The 23709-nt window shown below is 44.0% G+C and overlaps 2 protein-coding genes across 4 annotated transcripts; one reads left to right on the top strand and one right to left on the bottom strand.

Annotated features, from left to right (window-relative positions):
• The first annotated feature begins 136 nt into the window (after positions 1 to 136).
• Positions 137 to 14606, top strand: LOC123991228 (pyruvate dehydrogenase (acetyl-transferring) kinase isozyme 3, mitochondrial-like). Its single transcript, XM_046292598.1, has 11 exons — positions 137 to 550; positions 3540 to 3681; positions 3923 to 3994; positions 4383 to 4567; positions 4732 to 4821; positions 6822 to 6899; positions 9992 to 10071; positions 10149 to 10250; positions 10414 to 10524; positions 10746 to 10859; positions 11010 to 14606. Exons 1-11 carry the CDS (start codon positions 451 to 453, stop codon positions 11157 to 11159), a joined length of 1224 nt encoding a protein of 407 aa, XP_046148554.1. The 5' UTR covers positions 137 to 450; the 3' UTR covers positions 11160 to 14606.
• Positions 14607 to 14681: 75 nt separating this feature from the next.
• Positions 14682 to 22649, bottom strand: LOC123991229 (choline-phosphate cytidylyltransferase B-like). 3 transcript variants are annotated; one of them, XM_046292599.1, is made up of 8 exons: positions 22244 to 22638; positions 19350 to 19449; positions 19009 to 19125; positions 18679 to 18830; positions 18348 to 18426; positions 17985 to 18127; positions 17114 to 17302; positions 14682 to 16665 (listed from the first exon to the last, which is right to left on the bottom strand). In XM_046292599.1, the coding sequence occupies exons 1-8, from the start codon at positions 22331 to 22333 to the stop codon at positions 16450 to 16452; spliced, it is 1086 nt and encodes a 361-aa protein (XP_046148555.1). In that variant the 5' UTR covers positions 22334 to 22638; the 3' UTR covers positions 14682 to 16449. The 3 variants fall into 3 exon arrangements, with proteins under 3 accessions (XP_046148555.1, XP_046148556.1, XP_046148557.1); XM_046292600.1 differs by lacking the exon at positions 22244 to 22638 and adding an exon at positions 21126 to 21304; XM_046292601.1 differs by lacking the exon at positions 14682 to 16665 and adding an exon at positions 16673 to 16929 and having other exon boundaries at positions 22244 to 22649.
• Between the last annotated feature and the right edge of the window lie 1060 nt (positions 22650 to 23709).

The raw sequence follows: 23709 nt of genomic DNA, 5'->3' as shown, positions 1-23709 counted from the left end.
AACATTTAATTCTATCCAATTAACCGGTCTGTTAAACTGCTACAGACCCGCCCCTTTCTGGCAGACAGACCAACACTTCAATCGCTATCTCCCATTTTCTCTTTTCCGGGTTTAACAGAGCAAGTGTCGACCAATCACCGTTAAACATCAACAGATTCGGAGTCATGCGCGATTGAGTTAGGGCTCGCGACAGTACGTACTGTCCTGTGCAACAATATTTAATCGAAGACATTCCGGAAAATAGAAGTGTTACATATTGTATGATTAAGCTACAGTAACACTTTTAGTTATATCGTTCAGTGATTTGCAGGTCTAGACAGAGAGAAACGTCAAATGAAGACGTTGTCTGTGGAGGATGCACATCGCTGTCAGTGTCATTGGATGTGGTGGAGTGTTTTTAATTTAACAATCATCATTCCGGAACGACATCTACAATAGTAACTATTCAAAATGAGGCTGTTTACGGTTTTATTGAAAAACACCAAAAAAATTGAATATTATTCAAGATTTTCACCGTCGCCTCTCTCCATCAAGCAATTTTTGGAATTTGGTAAGTAGCCTAGACTAGGCCGACACTCTTGGTAATGGGCTGTCACTATCAATGTGTTTTAATTTGAGGTTGTTGTCTATTCTGTAATATTAATGAAATCCTGACGAACAAACAAGGTGATGTGAATCTCTGAAGGTGAACATCCCTGCAAGTGTTGTTTTTATTCCCTTGAATTCGGTCAAAATGTTCTTATAATACCACAGTACTCAATGATAATTCTGTTCTGATATCATTTGTATGATTTTTTTTTAGCTACAATTAGCATGTCATTTTTTGTTTGTTTGTAGGCATATTGCTCATAACTATCAGTCCATCAGTATAGACTGGGGGCTATAGCCTATAGCTACAGTATAGACTGGGGGCTATAGCCTATAGCTACAGTATAGACTGGGGGCTATAGCCTATAGCTACAGTATAGACTGGGGGCTATAGCCTATAGCTACAGTATAGACTGGGGGCTATAGCCTATAGCTACAGTATAGACTGGGGCTATAGCCTACAGCTACATTATAGACTGGGGCTATAGCCTATAGCTACAGTATAGACTGGGGCTATAGCCAAAAGCTACAGTATAGACTGGGGGCTATAGCCTATAGCTACAGTATAGACTGGGGGCTATAGCCTATAGCTACAGTATAGACTGGGGGCTATAGCCTATAGCTACAGTATAGACTGGGGGCTATAGCCTATAGCTACAGTATAGACTGGGGGCTATAGCCTATAGCTACAGTATAGACTGGGGCTATAGCCTATAGCTACAGTATAGACTGGGGGCTATAGCCTATAGCTACAGTATAGACTGGGGGGCTATAGCTGGGGGCTATAGCTGGCTATAGCTACAGTATAGACTGGGGGCTATAGCCTATAGCTACAGTATAGACTGGGGGCTATAGCCTATAGCTACAGTATAGACTGGGGGCTATAGCCTATAGCTACAGTATAGACTGGGGGCTATAGCCTATAGCTACAGTATAGACTGGGGGCTATAGCCTATAGCTACAGTATAGACTGGGGGCTATAGCTACATTATAGAATGGGGGCTATATCCTATAGCTACATTATAGACTGGGGCTATAGCCTACAGCTACAGTATAGACTGGGGGCTATAGCCTATAGCTACAGTATAGACTGGGGTTTATAGCCTATAGCTACAGTATAGACTGGGGGCTATAGCCTATAGCTACAGTATAGACTGGGGGCTATAGCCTATAGCTACAGTATAGACTGGGGGCTATATCCTATAGCTACATTATAGAATGGGGGCTATATCCTATAGCTACATTATAGACTGGGGCTATAGCTTACCGCTACAGTATAGACTGGGGGCTATAGCCTATAGCTACAGTATGACTGGGGGCTATAGCCTATAGCTACAGTATGACTGGGGGCTATAGCCTATAGCTACAGTATGACTGGGGGCTATAGCCTATAGCTACAGTATAGACTGGGGGCTATAGCCTATAGCTACAGTATAGACTGGGGGCTATAGCCTATAGCTACAGTATAGACTGGGGGCTATAGCCTATAGCTACAGTATGACTGGGGGCTATAGCCTATAGCTACAGTATGACTGGGGGCTATAGCCTATAGCTACAGTATGACTGGGGGCTATAGCCTATAGCTACAGTATGACTGGGGGCTATAGCCTATAGCTACAGTATAGACTGGGGGCTATAGCCTATAGCTACAGTATAGACTGGGGGCTATAGCCTATAGCTACAGTATAGACTGGGGGCTATAGCCTATAGCTACAGTATAGACTGGGGGCTATAGCCTATAGCTACAGTATAGACTGGGGGCTATAGCCTAGCTACAGTATAGACTGGGGGCTATAGCCTATAGCTACAGTATAGACTGGGGGCTATAGCCTATAGCTACAGTATAGACTGGGGGCTATAGCCTATAGCTACAGTATAGACTGGGGCTATAGCCTACAGCTACAGTATAGACTGGGGGCTATAGCTACATTATAGAATGGGGGCTATAGCCTATAGCTACATTATAAAATGGGGGCTATATCCTATAGCTACAGTATAGACTGGGGGCATTGTGTCCAGTCAGAAGACACAAATGCTGAGTATGGGTTAATAACATGCTCCCCTATGTGCCTTCTGTTAAATCATCAGTTTCTGACTGCTAAGCAACAGTTTAGTTAATGAAGTCAAAAGGAAAGCTTTCTGTTCCCCCCCACCCCCCCCTATCTCTCTCTCCATCTTTCATACAGATAGGCTACTCTCACAGGTGTACCGAGGGCTGTTTATTACTAGTTGAACAGGTCTACAGTGATAACAGCTTGTGTCTTGTTGCGTCACTGGAATTGTTTCATAATCCTGCCTTTGTGTCTGGGCCTGGGAACCAGAGACTGCTCAGGAGGACCACTGCTGTTATCCAACCACTGTAACTCTCTCTCTCTCTGTGTGTGTGTGTGTGTGTGTGTGTGTGTGTGTGTGTGTGTGTGTGTGTGTGTGTGTGTGTGTGTGTGTGTGTGTGTGTGTGTGTGTGTGTGTGAGCATACTTGCCTGTGATAAGAAAGGCTAAAATAGGCTGAACACACTCAGAAAATAGGCAGACAGTTAGTCTGCCTATTTTCTGAGTGCGTTCAACCTATTTTAGCCTTATCAAATTAGCCACGCCTCGGCCCAGCATTAGTTACCTTCGGCGCCTTTCCCTAGAAGTTAAACAAACATTACTCATTGCTGTTTCCGAACACACATTGAAGTATCTATGGATAGCATGTGGACTGTGTATGTAAGTAAGAAAGAGATGCTGGGATATGCCTATAGTCAAACACACAGCAGCTCTGGTATTTCCAGCATTGTAAACTATGGTGGGATGTCCATTTGTTCACATCAATAGAGGGGTGTCTTTTGTTGCTTTTTCAGACAGAGAAGTTGAACATCATGGTAGAATGCCTTTCGCTTTTTAGAGTGCATTTTCTCAGTCAACTTTTAAAAGATCCCCTCCCTTCCCCTCCCTTCTCCTCCTCTAGGTCGGGACAATGCGTGTGAGAAGACATCCTTTATGTTCCTGAGGAAGGAGCTGCCGGTGAGGCTGGCTAACACCATGAGAGAGGTCAACCTGTTGCCTGATAACCTGCTCAGTCAGCCCTCAATCAAACTGGTGCAGAAATGGTGAGACATTTAGCCTGAGTGTCAGTCTGTTTATGCTATCATGCCAAACACTTGACGATGAGCAATGGAGTTGGCAAAAACACAAAAACATATGGGACCAGTCTAGTGAGAATGAGTCCTAACACACAAACATGCTAGTGACATCAGCACAAACATGCAATTTACATACCCCAAACATACCCCATACCCCAATTTACATACCCCAAACATATTGAATGAACTGTGTGTGTGTTCCTTTCAGGTACATGCAGAGCTTTGTGGAGCTGTTGGGGTATGAGAACAGAAAACCAGAGGATCCTCAGGCCCTCAATGAGTGAGTATGGAGGACAATGTTTTTTCTAGATATTTTATTCCTTGTTGGTTCAACAGATCAATCATCTGATGTTGAACTGAAGACCGCAGGTGTGAGAACCTGAGAGAAGGATGTTTGGAGGAGAGGGGGATGAGGGGAGCTATGAAGAGGTGGAGGGGTAGAGGGTAGCTTACTGCTAACTGCCTGTGTCCTTGTCCTCATACTCGCCTGATGCTAAACCCCTGGACTTACCTGTCCAGATAATCATGTATATTTATACCATAACAGTGTTCACACCATGTGAGACAGATTTAGATAGGAACCACTGATAACAACCCCAGCTGACCACTGTAAGTCAGAAGAAATACGTTGTTTTTTCTCTCTCTCGCTCTCGCTCTCTCTCTCTCAGTTTCCTGGAGTTGTTGATTGAGATCCGTAATCGTCATAATGACGTGGTCCCTACCATGGCCCAGGGGGTTATAGAGTACAAGGAGAAGTTTGGCTTTGACCCCTTCATCAGCAGTAACATCCAGTACTTTCTGGACCGTTTCTACACCAACCGCATATCCTTCCGCATGCTCATCAACCAACACAGTGAGAGCACACACTCTTGACACACATTTACAGCACGTTAATATGCACATGTCCACTGGACGCTGTTTAAGATATGTGGACAGTGTGTGTGTGTGTGTGTAAAGACGTTATGTCTTTGGGGGAACTATGGTATCCATTATGTTCATGTCTGTCTGTCTCCTCAGCTCTCCTGTTCGGCAATGACACTAACCCAGCCCACCCCAAACATATAGGCAGCATAGACCCCACTTGCAACGTGGCTGAAGTAGTCAAAGGTGAGGACTGGTCAAGGGGGGTGTGTGTCTTTGTCTGACTCACTGTGTTTGTCAGAAGCAGTGGTAACAGCTTGTATTTGTCACATGATCTGTAAACAACAGGTGGAGACTAACAGTGAAATGCTTACTTGCGAGTCCTTCCCATCAACACTGACAAAGACATAATAGAAAGCAAAAACACGTAATAATAGAGACACAATGAATAATAACGTGGCTATATACAAGGGGTCCCAGTATAGTGTATGTGAACACCCCTACAAATGAGTGGATTTGGCTATTTCAACCACACCCGTTGCTGACAAGTGTAAAGATTCGATAGGATGGCACCTTTACAACAAGTCAGTTCATCAACTCTCTGCCCTGCTGGAGCTGCCCTGGTCAACTGTAAGTGCTGTTATTGTGAAGTGGAAACGTCTAGGAGCAACCACGGCTCCGCCCCGAAGCGGTAGGTCACACAAGCTCACAGAACGGGAACGCCGTAGCGCGTTAAAATAGGCTGTCCTCGGCTGCAACACTCACTACCGAGTTCCAAACTGCCTCTGGAAGCAACGTCAACACAATAACTGTTCGTTGGGAGCTTCATGAAATGGGTTTCCATGGCCGAGCAGCCTCACACAAGCCTAAGATTACCACATGCAAAGCCAAGCATCTGCTGGAGTGGTGTAAAGTTCACCGCCATTGGACACTGGAGCAGTGGAAACTCGTTCTCTGGAGTGATGAATCACGCTTCACCATCTGGCAGTCTGATGGACGAACCGCGGATGCAAGAAGAAAGCAACCTGCATGAATGCATAGTGCCAACTGTAAAGTTTAGTGGAGGATGAATAATGGTCTGGGGCTGTTTTTCATGGTTCAGGGAAATCTTAATGCTACAGCATACAAACATTCTAGACAATTCTGTGCTTCCAACTTTGTGGAAACAGTTTGGGGAAGGCCCTTTCCAGTTTCAGCATGACAATGCCACCGTGCACAAAGCAAGGTCCATACAGAAATGGTTTGTCTAGATTGGTGTGGAAGAACTTGACTGGCCTGTACAGAGCCCTCACCTCAACCCCATCGAACACCTTTGGGTTGAATTGGAACGCCGACTGCGAGCCAGGCCTAATCGCCCAACATCAGTGCCCGACATCACTAATACTCTTGTGGTTGAATAGAAGCAAGATCCCCGCCACATTGTTCCAACATCTAGTGGAAAGCCTTCCCAAAAGAGTGGAGGCTGTTATAGCAGCAAAGGGGGTACCAACTCCATATTAATGACCAGATAGATATTCAACGTGCAGGTGTCCACATGTTTGGTCATGTGGTGAATGTACTATACATATAACTAGGAATAAAGTGACAGATAATTAACAGTGGCAGCAGTGTATGTGAGGAGTCAGTTGGTGCCCAAAAAGGGTCAATGCAGATAGTCCGGGTTGCTATTGATAACTATTTAAATAACTATTTAGCAGTCTTGTGGCTTGGTGGTGGTAGCTGTTCAGGGTCTTGTTGGTTCCAGACTTGGTGCATCGGTACCGCTTGCCGTGCGATAGCAGAAAGAAGTCTATGACTTGGGTGGCTGAATTATTTGAAGATTTTTAGGGCCTTCCTCCGCCTTGTATAGAGGACCTGTATGGCAGGGAGCTCAGCCCTAGTGATGTACTGGGCTGTACGCACTACCCTCTGTAGCATCTTGCAGTCGGATGCCAAGCAGTTACAATACCAAGTGGTGATGCAGTCAGTCAAGATGATCCCAATGGTGCAGCTGTAGAACGTTTTGAGGATCTGAGGGCCCATGCCAAATCTTTTCCTCCATTGGTTAACCCAACTCTAACCTTAATAGTGATGATGGCAGTTTTCTGAAGCAAAACAATAGTCATCTCTCTCCCCTTAGTCTCTTCCTCTTTCTCCATTTTCAGCTCTCGTTACCACCCCTAAATGGTTCTGCTTTTCTTAGATAGTTGTGTGTATGATGGCATGTATCCATCTGTCCATCATGTGACACTGCCTTCCTGTTTCAGATGCCTATGAGACAGCCAAGATGCTGTGTGAACAGTACTACCTTGCTGCCCCTGCACTCCAGATCCAAGAGTTCAACAGTAAGACATCTGCTCTGTTTTACCACATCTCTGATCCCCCTCCATATTGACTAATGTACAGTCAACACACACACAAACTTTGTTCACTGTCTCGTGATATCTTTGATCTCTATATGCTGTCGAAACACACACTTTACAGTATGTTTGTCGTTTCATAACATCTCTGATCCTCTCTGTGTGAGAGATAACAGAGCTCCACCTTTAAAGGGAAGTGATGTAGCCACAGGACTGCTCCTATTTAGAGATGATGGTTGCAGAGGCCAGATTTAGTCCTGCTGTGATTTATATATACAGTGGGGCAAAAAAGTATTTAGTCAGCCACCAATTGTGCAAGTTCTCCCACTTAAAAAGATGAGAGATGCCTGTAATTTTCATCATAGGTACACTTCAACTATGACAGACAAAATGAGAAAAAAAGTCCAGAAAATTACATTGTAGGATTTTTAATGAATTTATTTGCAAATTATGGTGGAAAATAAGTATTTGGTCACCCACAAACAAGCAAGATTTCTGGCTCTCACAGACCTGTAACTTCTTTAACTTCTTGCATTGAGCAATCCCGTATCCGGGAGCGTAATCATAACCTCAAGCTCATTACCATAACGCAACGTTAACTATTAATGAAAATCGCAAATGAAATGAAAGAAATATATTCACTCACAAGCTTAGCATTTTGTTAACAACACTGTCATCTCAGATTTTCAAAATATGCTTTTCAACCATAGCTACACAAGCATTTGTGTAAGAGTATTGATAGCTAGCATAGCATTAAGCAGGCAACATTTTCATAAAAACAAGAAAAGCATTAAAATAAAATCATTTACCTTTGAAGAACTTCAGATGTTTTCAATAAGGAGACTCTCAGTTAGATAGCAAATGTTCAGTTTTTCCAAAAATATTATTTGTGTAGGAGAAATCGCTCAATTTTGTTCATCACGTTTGGCTAAGAAAAAACCCAGAAAATTCAATCATTACAACGCCAAACTTTTTTCCAAATTAACTCCATAATATCGACAGAAACATGGCAAACGTTGTTTAGAATCAATCCTCAAGGTGTTTTTCACATATCTATTCGATGATAAATCATTCGTGGCAGTTGGGTTTCTCCTCTGAAGCAAATGGAAAAATGCACGCAGCTGGAGATTAAGCAATAATTTCGACGGAGGACACCAAACGGGCACCTGGTAAATGTAGTCTCTTATGGTCAATCTTCCAATGATATGCCTACAAATACGTCACAATGCTGCAGACACCTTGGGGAAACAACAGAAAGTGCAGGCTCATTCCTGGCGCATTCACAGCCATATAAGGAGACATTAGAACACAGCGCCTTCAAAATCTGGGGCATTTCCTGTTTGAAATTTCACCTTGGTTTCGCCTGTAGCATCAGTTCTGTGGCACTCACAGATAATATCTTTGCAGTTTTGGAAACGTCAGAGTGTTTCCTTTTCAAATCTGTCAATTATATGCATAGTCGAGCATCTTTTCGTAACAAGATATCTTGTTTAAAACGGGAACGTTTTTTTATCCAAAAATTAAGAGAGCCCCCTATATCGAAGAAGTTAAGAGGTTTCTCTGTCCTCCACTCGTTACCTGTAGTAATGGCACCTGTTTGAACTTGTTATCAGTATAAAAGACACCTGTCCACAACCTCAAACAGTCACACTCCAAACTCCACTATGGCCAAGACCAAAGAGCTGTCAAATGACATCAGAAACAAAATTGAAGACCTGCACCAGGCTGGGAAGACTGAATCTGCAATAGGTAAACAGCTTGGTTTGAAGAAATCAACTGTGGGAGCAATTATTAGGAAATGGAAGACATACAAGACCACTGATAATCTCCCTCGATCTGGGGCTCCATGGAAGATCTCACCCCGTGGGGTCAAAATGATCACAAGAATGGTGAGCAAAAATCCCAGAACCACACGGGGGGACCTAGTGAATGACCTGCAGAGAGCTGGGACCAAAGTAACAAAGCCTACCATCAGTAACACACTACGCCGCCAGGGACTCAAATCCTGCATTGCCAGACATGTCCCCCTGCTTAAGCCAGTACATGTCCAGGCCCGTCTGAAGTTTGCTAGAGAGCATTTGGATGATCCAGAAGAAGATTGGGAGAATGTCATATGGTCAGATGAAACCAAAATATAACTTTTTGGTAAAAACTCAACTCGTTGTGTTTGGAGGACAAAGATTGCTGAGTTGCATCCAAAGAACACTATACCTACTGTGAAGCATGGGGGGTGGAAACATCATGCTTTGGGGCTGTTTTTCTGCAAAGGGACCAGGACGACTGATCCGTGTAAAAGAATGAATGGGGCCATGTATTGTGAGATTTTGAGTGATAACCTCCTTCCATCAGCAAGGGCATTGAAGATGAAATGTGGCTTGGTCTTTCAGCATGACAATGATCCCAAACACACCACCTGGGCAATGAAGGAGTGGCTTCGTAAGAAGCATTTCAAGGTCCTGGAGTGGCCTAGCCAGTCTCCAGATCTCAACCCCATAGAAAATATTTGGAGGGAGTTGAAAGTCTGTGTTGCCCAGCAACAGCCCCATTACATCACTGCTCTAGAGGAGATCTGCATGGAGGAATGGGCCAAAATACCAGCAACAGTGTGTGAAAACCTTGTGAAGACTTACAGAAAACGTTTGACCTCTGTTATTATACCCTTTGTTGGCAATGACAAAGTATTGAGATAAACTTTAGTTATTGACCAAATACTTATTTTCCACCACAATTTGCAAATAAATTCATTAAAAATCCTACAATGTGATTTTCTGGATTTTCTTCTCTGATTTTGTCTGTCATAGTTGAAAATTACAGGCCTCTCTAATCTTTTTAAGTGAGAGAACTTGCACAATTGGTGGCTGACTAAATACTTTTTTGCCCCACTGTGTGTGTGTGTGTGTATGTATGTATGTATATATATATATATATATATATATATATATATATATGTATGTATATATATATATATATATATATATATATATATATATATATATATATATATATATATATATATATATATATATATATATATATATATATACAGAGAGATCTTATTTTCTCTCCCTGTGTCACAGTGAAACAAGACAAAGACAAATCGATCCAGGCTGTGTATGTTCCCTCTCACCTCTTCCACATGCTGTTTGAACTCTTCAAGGTGTGACACGCACGCACACACGCAAGTACACAATGCACGACCATCATCATACTAATAAAAGTGTTTGGTGTGTGTAGAACTCTATGCGGGCCTCTGTGGAGCTCCATGAGGACAGTAAGGAGGGCTTACCTCCGGTGAAGGCCAAAGTCACACTAGGAAAAGAGGACCTGTCCATAAAGGTAACACACACACTTGCCAATACTTAGACATGCCGTCTATGAGTGGGATGTATGATAAATGCTCTATAAATTGTTATATTCACCATCTTTTACCCAGTGTGTCAAATGTACAGTCGTGACATATCCTCTTTCTCTCCCTTTCTCTTTTATCTATCTCTGTCAGATCAGTGATCGGGGTGGAGGTGTACCTCTGAGGAAGATCGATCGTCTGTTTAACTACATGTACTCTACTGCCCCCACGCCCAGCCTAGAACCCTCCAACACTGTCCCACTGGTACACACATACACATTGTTCCCCATATTTTTCAGGTTTTCTGACTCATCATTCTGAAGCCAGTAACAGATGCCAGTGTTTTTCTGTAGTGATTGTAAACAACTTATTCTGAAGAAGTGACTGCCCTTATACTACACTGTCACCTATGTCATTTCTCTCCCCCCTCTTGTCTGCTATCTCTGACTCCCAACTTTATCTTCCTTCTCCCTCCCTGCTTCCAGGCTGGTTTTGGCTATGGTCTTCCCATCTCCAGGCTGTATGCCAGGTATTTTCAGGGAGACCTGAAGCTCTACTCCATGGAAGGGGTTGGCACTGATGCTGTCATTTATCTCAAGGTAGGAGGGGCTTCTCTGACACCACAAATAATTTTGATGTTACTCTGTGATTTTCAGACTCCGATATACCTCTGCTCTGTAATACAATTAACTATCAACATCACTCCATCCCTTTTCATTGGTTCTTCTTTTGTCCCGCCCCCAAATCAGGCTCTGTCCAGTGAGTCGTTCGAGCGCCTGCCCGTCTTTAATAAGTCGGCATGGCGACACTACCAGACCAGCCCCGAGGCAGACGATTGGAGCAACCCGAGCAAAGAGCCACGAGACACCAGCAAATCAAATTACAAGGCCAACCGATAACTCTGCCCTAAAATGCTTCCCCCGCCCACCTGCCTGGCACACTGAACTCTGCCCCTTCAATGATCCCCTCGCTAACAAAATCATCATGGGTTTAACTTCAGCTGCCGCGGCGACACAGCGCCCTCTCTGCAGTCATTGATGTTGTTGCCCCAGGGTGGACTTTGGAACAGGATTTTAGCCCCACCCCCTGACTCCTCTGATAGGTTATTTGGTCAGTTGTTCCTCTTCACAATCTGTTTTAAGTGGGACTACAGTGACCAGATTGGTGGACAGACAGTCAGTTTGAGATGGTTGAGTTCAGCCACTCTTTCCTTCGATCCCTTATCTTCAGCTTTACTGACCAAAGCACTCCCTTGTGGTTCTCTCCAGCTACTGCAGCTAGAGGCTCTGTCTTTGGGCTGGGAAAGGTTTCTGATCTGCTCTCTCTGTGTCCAGTCTCGGTTTGTTCAGTCAAACATAATAGAACCTCTGTTTCTCTCTTCTCTCCCCTACAAAGCAGCTGTGACAGGCTGAGGGTTTGGTTTCAGGCCCGACAGAGAAAAGGGAAAATGAGCTCCTTTTCTCCCTTTGAGGACATAGTTTTGAATGGGCACTAATCTCATCCACCGGCCGGCGCTCTCTGTTGATCCGTCTGGTCTCACAGCGCCTCAGAATGGAACTTGAATGGGAGACTATGGTAGGAGCGGTGAAAACAGACGTCGATTTTAATTGTCTGATCTCTGTCCATCGCCATCTAGCCCAACCCTGAGAACATACCCCAGCTACATTGTGGACTTCAAAGCATAAGTGATTTAAAGTGAGTTCAGAAAATCTGAAAATATGCATATTAGAAATTGTTTTCATATATAAACTTTATACGTCAAACTCAGAATCAATTGGGTTTCCCCAAAATAATATTGTTTATGTAATAGAACATTTATTTTGATTAACAATTTTGCAAAGTCCCAGCTAATAAAACGGTTGATATCTCTCACTTCCTGTCGGTTACCACTAGCTTCCACTGTCACAAAGTCAACATTGGCTACAAAAATGTACTTTGTGGTATTAATTTAAGGTTAGGGTTAAGTATAAAGTTAGCAGTTTGGTTAAGGTTAGGTTTAAGAAGAGACATATTAGAGATAGGCAGGGTTTATGACTTTGTGGCTGTGATAACTAGTGACGACCCTCTCCTGCCTCAATTTAAAGACATGCCTCATAGTTGTGTGATTCGCTTAGAATTTGACTTGATTAGCATGGCACTCAGTAAATCAACACGCCCTAAGGTCTAACCAGTCCCACCCTATTACAGTCCCTGCTATCTGGAGTCCTTGGGACGTCCCTACCCCATTGAAGTTGAAATGTAAAAGGGTTAAGGTAGGGACATCCCAAGGATTCCAGATAGCAATGACCACCCTGTTACCAGACTATGTGCGCCAGCAATTCGACCCGGGCACGAGGTTAATTAGGCACAAAGAGGGTCAGGGTGGGCAGTTGTCATAGTTACGATTGTCATGGGTACAGTGGCGTGGCCAGTGCCAAGTTGTAGAAAAGAGAGTTGCAGTGACTAACTAGACCTATAAGAACATTTTAGGAACGATGGGAACAAGCTTTAAACTAACTAAAGATAGTTATTATGCATTACGCATGTGGCATTATATTATAGAAAGCATCCGGAACAAACAGATGTATTTTTTTATTAATTATTATTCCATTATATCAGAAAGAGGGGGAGACTTAGAACTCTGAGGAGTTAAGAAACAGTATTGCATGACAAATGCCCCGATGGCTATAGTTTCATTTCAACTGTTTTATTATGTTTTTACTGTGTTGGATTGAGAGGAGAACCTAGTGAAATAGGCATCCTCAATCTTTGCCCCAGATCCTAACCAGCGATACTGATCCTTCCTGAACCCTTCGAAAGGTTAAAACTGTATACTCAGACAGCCCACCTAGCTGTCTTGCCCCCTTTCTAAAAACCTTTGGCGTTAATTAGTTTCTATTGGACAACTTGGTGCCCCATTTAGGAGGTTTTCTATGGGAAACACTGCTCTGAGTCTCAAAGAAAATGGATGTTTTCAGGATGCTAATGTTAACTAACGATGGTTCACCATGTGAGCCTTGTCTTTCCTGTAGCTTATTGCTTATAAACCTCTCCAGCATGACATGTGTTACTGTTAACCCTCCCAGCTCCTTCCACACCCTGATAAGACAATGCAAAGGCTACATGACCGATCCTAAAGATGGCTACATTTTGTTAGCCTTGTATTGTCCATCTGTGGCACCATCAACCCTGCAAAGCAATATGAACATTCTCACGTTAACCAAGACTATCGCTAACAACGCCACACCGACTCAACCTTGTAATTCACCTAGTAGTGGTATTACTAAACCTTCTGAACATTGAACGAGCTTGAACATCAACTAGTATTTTGAATGGTTTTCCGATAAGACATGTAATAGCTGTCATTGGTTGAAGTGTGTGAATAACGCTCTTCAAGGATGGAAGGGATTGGATGAGATTAATATTTGTATTTAAGTGTGAAGAAGAATCTGTGGCATTGTAGTGGTGTACAACAGCGGGCATTTTGAAACTCCATTGTTTGTGCAGGAGTATGGACCTGAACAAATATCTTGTGTTCCTTGAAACAAGGGTTATTTTGCATAGGAAAATGGTTGATTCTTGATCATTTGTTTTTTACTTCAATTGTTTTAGCATTTATTTTTGTGTAACTGGATGATGATTATTCCAGAGGGCTCTTTCCCTCTTTTTTGATTTTAAAAGTCATCATCTACAGTATACACACACCGTTTTTCTTCATCAATGTCTTCGTATGTGGATTACATTTCATTCAGGCCTCTCTGATAAGAATCAATTGTCTTAGTTAACTCTGGGATAATATTAGCTTGTTTGTTTGTGTTTCTAGTTATCCTCATTCTCATTGGCCGGTTTATGAAAAGTGGGGCCAAACTTGGACCAATCATGGAGCGCTGATCTGACATCATCCATTCTCAGTTTTCAGCAAAACCTGAACAACTCATTCCAGCACTGCCAAGGAGGCACCTAAAATGAGTTTAAGTGGGCTTAGCTGTAGATAAGGTAGTGAATCCTTCTTTACCTTTTTGTACCTCTAAGGTATTAGTAGCTTATATAGTATGGTAATATATTGAACTGGTGTGAAGTGATGACTCATACATCCTTTCTATATCTCTGATGTAAGAGATGACTGAGCACTTTGTATGAACTCCTCCCTGTAGAGAAAGTGTGTGCAGACGTATGCAGCCCATCTTATCACAAAACAGTAACTTTTGTATGCATACATGTGCTACAGTAGCGGCTACCGTAGATAGTAGACACAGTGATATACAATCATATAGAGGTATTCAGCATGAGGTCAAGCTTGCAATACCTACTGTCAATTTTCCAAAGCTACAATAAAGAGAACAAAACAGCTAGTTTTTTTTTCTATGCGTGTGTGCAAACGAGTCAATCTGTTCAAAAAGAGATGTTTCCTCTCAATCACCAATCTACTTCACTTTCAATGACTTTCATTTTTTATTTATTTACATATTACGCCATTAGGAATTAGACATTAGAAAATAAGACGATACAAACAGAAACACACATTCCCAATCTTGTACACACAGTGCAGGATTACATATAATGCATACAGGACAAGAACGTCTCTAAGGTGGATCAGGAGGTGTGGCAGGAAGTGATGTTATGTGGGTATCCGCTGTGGAACAGTTGTGGCCTGTGAGGTGTCGTAGCGAGAGACATCGAGTTGAAGAACAGTTCTGTGTCATGTGTGACTAGCAAGAGGAGAGCACAATGATTCTACGACAGCAGGGCGGATCAATCTTATTCACAAAGGACCAATGTGGGTGCAAGCTTTTCTTCCAGCCAAGTTATAACACCTGATTCTAGGACCACACCAGCCCTTTGTGGATAACACTGGCCATCTCTGTACTATACAACCTTTGATCTCTCGTTTCTAATAAGGAAGGCTCCTGAATAAGCTGTCACAATTGTACATTCTCTAAAAGCAAATAAATTGACATATCAGTTTCTCCAGTTGAAAGCACTGTTTACAATTGATGGGCCGGGCAGGCGGCCATATTGGGAAAGCATGGGGGGGGGGGCATCCCTGATACTGAAGTTCCAAGTGTTTTGTTCATTATGCAATCACCAATCACGTACTGAGTTCCACGGTGTTACCGTTGTTGAAATGTAACATCCATTCATTTGTGTTGCTATGTAGTCTCGGAAATCTGCCATCTAGCACTGTGGGAGGCAACACTTCTGCCTAGGGAGACTAGTTGCTATGGCAAATAATCTGGTACAGAATTATTTGTAATTCTGTGGGTTGCATGTCCGTAGTCTGAAGTGGCCTCTTGTCTCCCAGGACGGCTGCAGTTACTTACTCCTCTAGAGGACAGTGTTTCTCTCTTAAACCTACAAACTAGGGCACAGTCAGTATGCATCACATAACAGAATGATGCAATTAGAAACAGAATGGTGCAGACAGTCTATTCTCTTACTGTATAGAGAACTGTCTCGGTTTGTCTATAAATTCAATCTCTATCTGGAGAGTTCTGTAATGGTGTAGGTCTACTCACCAGGGTTGGGGCCATTTCAATTCAGGAAGTACACTAAAATTCAGATTATTTTCAATTAGCAACATTTCAAATTGGAATTTGGTTTGACCAAAATTAAAATGCAATTGACCCCAACCCTGCTACTCACTTAATATCACAATGCAAATAGTCACACTGCAGACAATTGTTGTGAAATTGCAGAAAATATCTTCTATCATGTTTACCCTGGTTTTTCTCTAAAATATGACCATAACATGAGATTTAAAATCAAAAGGATAGAGAAAAAGGAGGACATAAAATGATGGAATGATATGATCAACAGGCGTTCTTTTATTTACCGTCTCTGTCAGACCTGAGCAATCAAAAACAGGTCAGTCGCATCGTCTTCTGTTCTCTACATTCCTGTCTGCTTCGTTGCCCAGGCAACAGAGACTGATGGCTTCTTCGTGCTACAGCACTACACTACATTTCCCATGACCCCCTTCTGTCTTGCATATCTACAACTTCCTTCAGCATCCAGTCATTGCTGCCAGTGTGTGGAAGGGGATGTCGGAGAGAGAGAGAGAGAGTGTGTGTGCGTGTGACAGCACCTTTCAGGCAGTAAGTGAGTATGTGGTCTTAGGTGTGTGTGTGTGTGTGTGTGTATGCATGGCATCAGCTGTTAGGTGTGTGTGTATATGCGTGGTGTCAAGTGTCTGTTCCACAGTCCAGGCCCCTACTTCTCGTTCTCATCTTCTTCACTCATGCTACTGAACGAGGCGGAAGCCCCTTTGGGTGAGGAAGGGGAGGCTGGTCGGGGGTGAAGCCAGCGCGAGGGGGGAGACGGGGAACGAGACAGAGACAGTTGCCGGGGGGGACTGTTACTAGGCGACCCGTGGGGTGATAGGGCGTAGGAGATCATCCGACCACTACGCTCACTAAACACCTGTTTCTGTTAAGGTAAGGAGAGAGAGAGGTTTGTGAGAGAACTATCCCTTCAAAGACTAGGACTAGGCTAGAGGTTGAAGCTAAACACCTGTTTCTGTTAAGGTAAGGAGAGAGAGGTTTGTGAGAGAACTATCACTTCAAAGACTAGGACTAGGCTAGAGGTTGAAGCTAAACACCTGTTTCTGTTAAGGTAAGGAGAGAGAGAGGTTTGTGAGAGAACTATATCACTTCAAGGACTAGGCTAGAGGTTGAAGCTAAACACCTGTTTCTGTTAAGGTAAGGAGAGGGAGAGGTTTGTGAGAACTATCACTTCAAAGACTAGGACTATGCTAGAGGTTGAAGCTAAACACAGTTCAGGTTCATAGATCAGATTTGCGAAAAATAAGTGAAATGTCAGATGAGTGATTGGAGTATGTCCATGAGTGGCGCATTAGAGACAGGCTTTAGCTTACCCATGTTCCATCTGGGCCGAACAGTTCCAGGAAGTTACCGATGAACTCCCGTGATTTCTCCTCCCACTTCTGTATGAGGTCATGGCTCTTCTCCTCCACGCGGTAGACAAAGTGTTTACTCTTCTCCTCCACAGTCTTCACCTTCTCCTTCATACGGTCCACCTGGTTCTGCAGGCGGTACTTCTTCTCCTGAGGTTGTAGAAAGGTTGTAGGAATGTTGTAGGAACGTAACTGACATACAGGTAACTGCCAAAATAAAGGTAATACCAACATAGTGTCTTAAAAGGGCATTGGGCCACCACAGAACAGCTGCAATGCGCCTTGGCATATATTCTACAAGTGTCTGGAACTCTATTGGAGGGATGTGACACCATTGTTCCACGAGAAATTCCATCATATGGTGGTGGAAAACGCCGTCTCAGGCACCACTCCCATAAGTGTTCAGTTGGGTTGAGAGCTGGTGACAGACGGCCATGGCATATGGTGAAACATCAGCAAGTTGAGCAGTCTTCGTCTCTGGCCAAACGTGCCCCAACAATCCTCCCTCTTTCGAAGTCACTGAGATCTCTTCTTCTAGCCATGGTAGCCAAAATAATGGGCAACTGTAACTGCTCAGCATTTTTATACATGACCCTAAGCATGATGTGATGTTAATTCCACACCTTTGTGCAAGCACCTGCTTTCAATATACTTTGTATCCCTAATTAACTCAGGTGTTTCTGTTATTTTGTCAGTTACCTATATGTGTCTCTCAACAAATACAGACAGACCATACTGTATGTCTGTTTGTGTGTTCGTTGAAAGACATCAGTTATGTTCTCAGTGTACGGAGTACACACACGTTATTTTTAAGGTAGACACACACACTTACGTTGATGAAGCTGACATTGAGCTCTTTAGCGGTGTAGCCCCGCTGTAGATTGCGTCTAGCGTAGAGGTCGTAGTCTCGTACAATACGAGTGATCAGGTCAGAGGTCGAGATACCCTCTGTCCTCTGAGTTGGCACGAACATGCCTGGAACACACACACATTATAAACACATACACACACATTATATTATAAATACACACAGACGAACATGAACACACACACACTATAAATACACACACATGAACACGCAAACACACACATGTACGAACATGAACACACACACATTATAAATACATTATAAACATGCACACAGGAACACATACACTGATCATAAATACAGCTTCACACACACACACACACTCACCTGCCTCCTTGATGTGTTTGTAGACGTCCTCAGTTCCTGCTGAGGAGTATGGGATATCGTCATGAGCCACAAAATCGATCTGAGAAACAATCAGAACACAAGACAAGAATCTATACACAATCTCTATACAGTCTATACATAATCTATACACAATCTCTATACCCCATCTCTACACAATCTCTATACACAGTACACATAGCACGGGAGAAACAAAATAACACATGCAGATAAACTGACACACAGAAAAGAGACATGCCTGCATGCATCATAAATAGTCTCTACACACACACAAACACACAGAAAGCTTTGATGGGAATAGACAAACACACACCTTGTGCTTTTCCAGGAAGTCCTGTGTGAGCGTCCATGGTGCATCTCGGACCACTTCGTCGACATAGCGACAGTGTCTCAGAGCCTCGTACCGCTCATCCTCAGTCATCACAGTGAAACCCTTATACTTATGGGTCAGCTCATCACTACACACTGACACACACAGACAAACAAGCATACACAGACAAACAAACGCACACACACACATGAAACAGGTACAAAGAAACCGATAGCAAAACATGTATGAGTTATTCATACTAAGAGTCATTATATCCACATGTTTATGAATGTGTGTGTTTGTGTACATATCTACATGTGTGTGTGTGCATACCTCCCACTATGAGGTATGCATTGGGGAAGAGGTTCTTGGCCTGCATCAGAGCTCTGGCATGGCCGGAGTGGAACAAATCAAATATCCCATCTGCATATACACGCACTGGACGGTCTACTGTAGAGGACAGACACACAGAGTGTACATCTAAGAAATGCTCTCTCCTCTCCTGATGATGTTGTAAGTGAATGTGAGGAGGAGGCGGAAACGGAGAGGAGATGGCTATGAGGGAAGATGCTGAGGATGGTAGGAAGAGAGGATGAAGAATGAGGATGAGAGGAGGAACAGTGAGAAAAGAGTGATAGAGAGGGGCGTGTAACAGAGGATGAGAGGAGGTATACCTGGGGTCCCTCTGCGGGCTTGAGCAATGGAGAGTCTCTCATGAGGGGCGCGACACTCACAGCTGGTGTCCTTAGCAAAGAGAGCAGGCTCAGTCAGCATCTGAGAGAGGGAGGAGAGATTGAACTGTTAAGTGCTTTTTGTTCAGTATAATAGTGCTAACAGCAGCATATTAGAACAGCACATGCATCCAATTCAAACCCCTACAAAACTCACTCCTCTCAACAAACCAAAAATGGTATGGAGTCTGAGACACAACATGATAGGTGAAGAGTGTTAAGGAGGGGAAGAAAAGGATGGAAATAATGTGATAAAACCTGAAAACATGTCATTTGATAGGGGTATGAAGAGAAGAACAGGAGATACTGGGAAGGATAGTGAGATAAAGAGGAGAGAAGGAAGGCGATGGAGGAGAGAAGGAAAGTTGAATGACATTCATGTCCCCTTCTGGATAGTCATCCCCCCGTCTCTCTCTGGCATCATTCCAGTAATTAGATTATTGATCAGGCCTGATATCTATTCTCTATCACAACTATTGATTACATGATGAGGGAACGAGCAGCACCCAGTGCTATTGATCTGCTACTGGCTAAAATGGAACTTCATCCCTCCCTCTACCAACACCTCGTTTTCCATGTCTCTCTCTCTCTAGGGGGGAGAGAAAAAGGAATTGGAACATGCATGACTTTCTGTCCCCAGTAACTTCTTGGATCCACTACTAAACACAGGAGAGAAGAGAGACATATTGGAGACTATATGTTACCCTGGGAGACTATATGTTACCCTGGGAGACTATATGTTACCCTGGGAGACTATATGTTACCCTGGGAGACTAGATCTCATTTACAAAGAGAGACAAAGCGAGAGAGAGAGAGATAATGGGATGTTAGATTGTTCATATTAATACATGTCTACATTTGTCATCCTTAACACTGAATATTTAAAGGTAGTTCCACCTCTACATATTCCATTTGGGTAAGGGATGATGAAGAACAGAAAGGAGATGGAGATGATCATAACATCATCAGATGGTCTTGGCTAGCAACCGCCTTGTGAGCTCCCATCCCCATAGTAACAGATCGGACAGAACAGAACAGTGAGGAGGACGCACTGAGGTAACGTTTCTCCCACAATCCACTGCAAGGTGAGAAGGGGGAGGAGCCCAGTGTGGACAAAGGGCAGGCGGTGGCCTCGGACGATCGACAGATCAGATTGACAGCAGCAAATGTGCTCACTAAAGCCCTGAAACTGGCACAGCAGACATCTGGTCTAAGAAGGATTAACTAAGATAAAAAAAACTCAACTAAAAAAAAACAACCACAACGCTGTGATGGTAGCACACAGGAGGAAAGAAAGAGAGGGAGAGGCACAGGGATGTGGGAATAGGGAGGAGGATATGATGAAGAGAGAGGCACAGGGATGTGGGAATAGGGAGGAGGATATGATGAAGAGAAGGAGAGAGGCACAAATAATAAAAGGGAATAACAAAGACAGAGACTGAATGGAGCTGGCATGGAGCTAGCATCGCCCCTCTGTATCCTTGCGTTTTTGTGTCCTCATCAGGAGATCTATGCCAGGCTGCCTATGCCCACACATACACACACCCCTGCCAATACTGCGAAACACGCCCAACCCCCCATCCTCCACACAGACACACACAGTCTATTCAGCACTCAGAGCATCCCGCAAAGACACACACAGACAGTGGATCTGTTTCATAACAAGAAGACTAGCCAGCCTCTCCCTCTTTCTCTCCTTCACACACAAACACACCCTACCGTGCGCGGCTGGGGGCAGGTGTGCTCGAGCTCCTCCATGTTTCCCCTAAAGGCTCATGGGATACGGCGGCTGAACCCCGTGTCTGTGACTCAGCATCAGTGAGATGATCCCTCTCGCTCTCTCTCTCTCTCTTTCGCTCTACCGCCCTCTCTTCCTACCTCTCTTCCTCCCTCTGCCTTCTCCCCCTCCCTCTTCACTTCCCTCTGTATCCCCACCCACTCTGCCCTCTTCTCTCCCTCCCTCTATTCCACCTATTCCACCCCTCTCCCTCTCCTGCTCTCTTTGGCAGAGTGATCTCTCACTCACAGACCAGCAGCCAAGCGCCTCCAAACTCTAGCCATGGCGACGACAAATATGCGAGAGAGCTCCAATCAGTGCACAGATCCCACTGTATCATTTGCATAGAGAACAAGGATTGGCTGAGCTGGCTAGGACCATCCGTGAAGGACGGCATTGAGCATCAATGTCTAGGAGGCTATATCTCATTAGTCTACAGTTGCTCTCCTCTCCTCTGAAAACACAATATAGGTGAAAGTAGTATGATACATGCACATTGAGGTTCCTCCCTGTGCGGTGTCCCAACAGTCTTAACCAGCTTCTGTTTCTTGTCCCCTTTCCTCTGACCACATCAGGATAGGTGAAAGCAGAAGGCTTTTACAGCAGTAGACACACCTATCCAGTGCTTTTGGGGACCAGTTGTTATGGGAGAAAAGAGGAGAGAACACATTTAAGAATATACAGGGAACAGTATCTGTTTTCCACTGAATTACACTGATACACAGAATAGACCTTATTACTTCTCTCTACCCCCAGACTATCCTCTCACTTTCCGTCTTTCAACCACTTAATGTAAGAGTCTCCTAGACTTTTCATCTTGAAATGAAAGTTCAAAAACAAATAAGACACTGTCTCATAGTCAGAGACAACTTTAGTTGTCATGTGTTGAATTTCACTACAGCCACTAAAAGTAACATGGGAGAAAGTACCTGATAGTCCACTTAATTTCTAACATGCGAATAGCCCAAGTCCATTATGTCCCGTGCCATAATGGTCCTGACATCGTGTCATAGTACACTTAGGCTATAGGTAAGTGTACACAGTTGGTTAGCTAACTTACCGTGCCCGATTCCCTCCTGCGTCCGGCCACACCCGGTGCAACAGGATCGCATGCATACTTGTGAGTTCCATTGCTTGTACGCCCCACCATCTTGAGAGAACCGTATATGTCCGTCGTCAATCAACCATTGAGTATGTAAAGACGGTCCTGGATTTTCCCTTCCCTCGTTCCACCCGTTGCCAACAGGCAGCGAGACCCAGACACTGACACACTGCGTGCAAGTGTAGCGGACGAGACCGAGAGGCAGATCACACGCACGAGCCTCAGGAAACACCGGCCAGTATAGAAGATTAGGGTTAGGCATCCAAGTCGGCGTGCGCATTTTTAACTGCTGGCTGGAGTCGGACACCGCACGCATGACCGACCACACTAGGGGACAGCGGGGACATATTCCTAATTCACCAACAATGTCCAATTGGTGGGTCTTGTTCTGCGGCCAAGTGGGTTGAACAAACGAGTAGGCTGTGTCCAGGTTACTAAGGTTTGTGGCCAAATTAGGTGTTCTCTTGAAAAAACACTGCACAGTAAAATCAAATGTATTTATAAAGCCCTTCTTACAACAGCTGATATATTAAAGTTCTGTACAGAAACCCAGCCTAAAACCCCAAACAGCAAGCAATGCAGGTGTAAAAGCACCGTAGCTAGGAAAAACTCCCTAGAAAGGCCAAAACCAAGGAAGAAACCTAGAGAGGAACCAGGCTATTCTGGGTGGAGATTATAACAGAACATGGACAAGATGTTCAAATGTTCATAAATTACCAGCATGGTCAAATAATAATTATCACAGTAGTTGTCGAGGGTGCAACAAGTCAACACCCCAGGAGTAAATGTCAGTTGGCTTTACATAGCCAATCATTGAGAGTATCTCTACCGCTCCTGCGGTCTCAAGAGAGTTGAAAACAGCATGTCCGGTGAACAGGTCAGGGTTCCATAGCCGCAGGCAGGACAGTTGAAACTGGAGCAGCAGCATGGCCAGGTGGACTGGGGACAGCAAGGAGTCATCATGCCAGGTAGTCCCGAGGCATGGTCCTAGGGCTCAGGTCCTCCGAGAGAGAGAGAGAAAGAAAGAGAGAATTAGAGCGAGCATACTTAAATTCACACAGGACACCGGATAAGACAGGAGAAGTACTCCAGATATAACAAACTGACCCTAGCCCCCGACACATAGCCTCCGGTATTTATGCTGCAGTAGTTTGAGACAGGAGGGGTCAGGAGACACTGTGGCCCCATCCGATGATACCCCCGGACAGGGCCAGGCAGGATATAACCCCACCCACTTTGCCAAAGCACAGCCCCCACACCACTAGAGGGATATCTTCAACCACCAACTTACCATCCTGAGACTAGGCCGAGTAGAGTATAAATCAGTGTTAAATTAGCAGTGTCAAAACTATTTACGCCCATATATTAGTGTAATACTGGAACTTTAGGATGTCCTTACCACAAACCATAACCCCTACCCTAAC

Source organism: Oncorhynchus gorbuscha, linkage group LG12, assembly GCF_021184085.1.
Source record: "Oncorhynchus gorbuscha isolate QuinsamMale2020 ecotype Even-year linkage group LG12, OgorEven_v1.0, whole genome shotgun sequence".
Classification (NCBI taxonomy): Eukaryota; Metazoa; Chordata; class Actinopteri; order Salmoniformes; family Salmonidae; genus Oncorhynchus; species Oncorhynchus gorbuscha.
The sequence above is the reverse complement of the archived record's forward strand: the minus strand, read 5'-3'. Positions and strand labels throughout refer to the sequence as shown.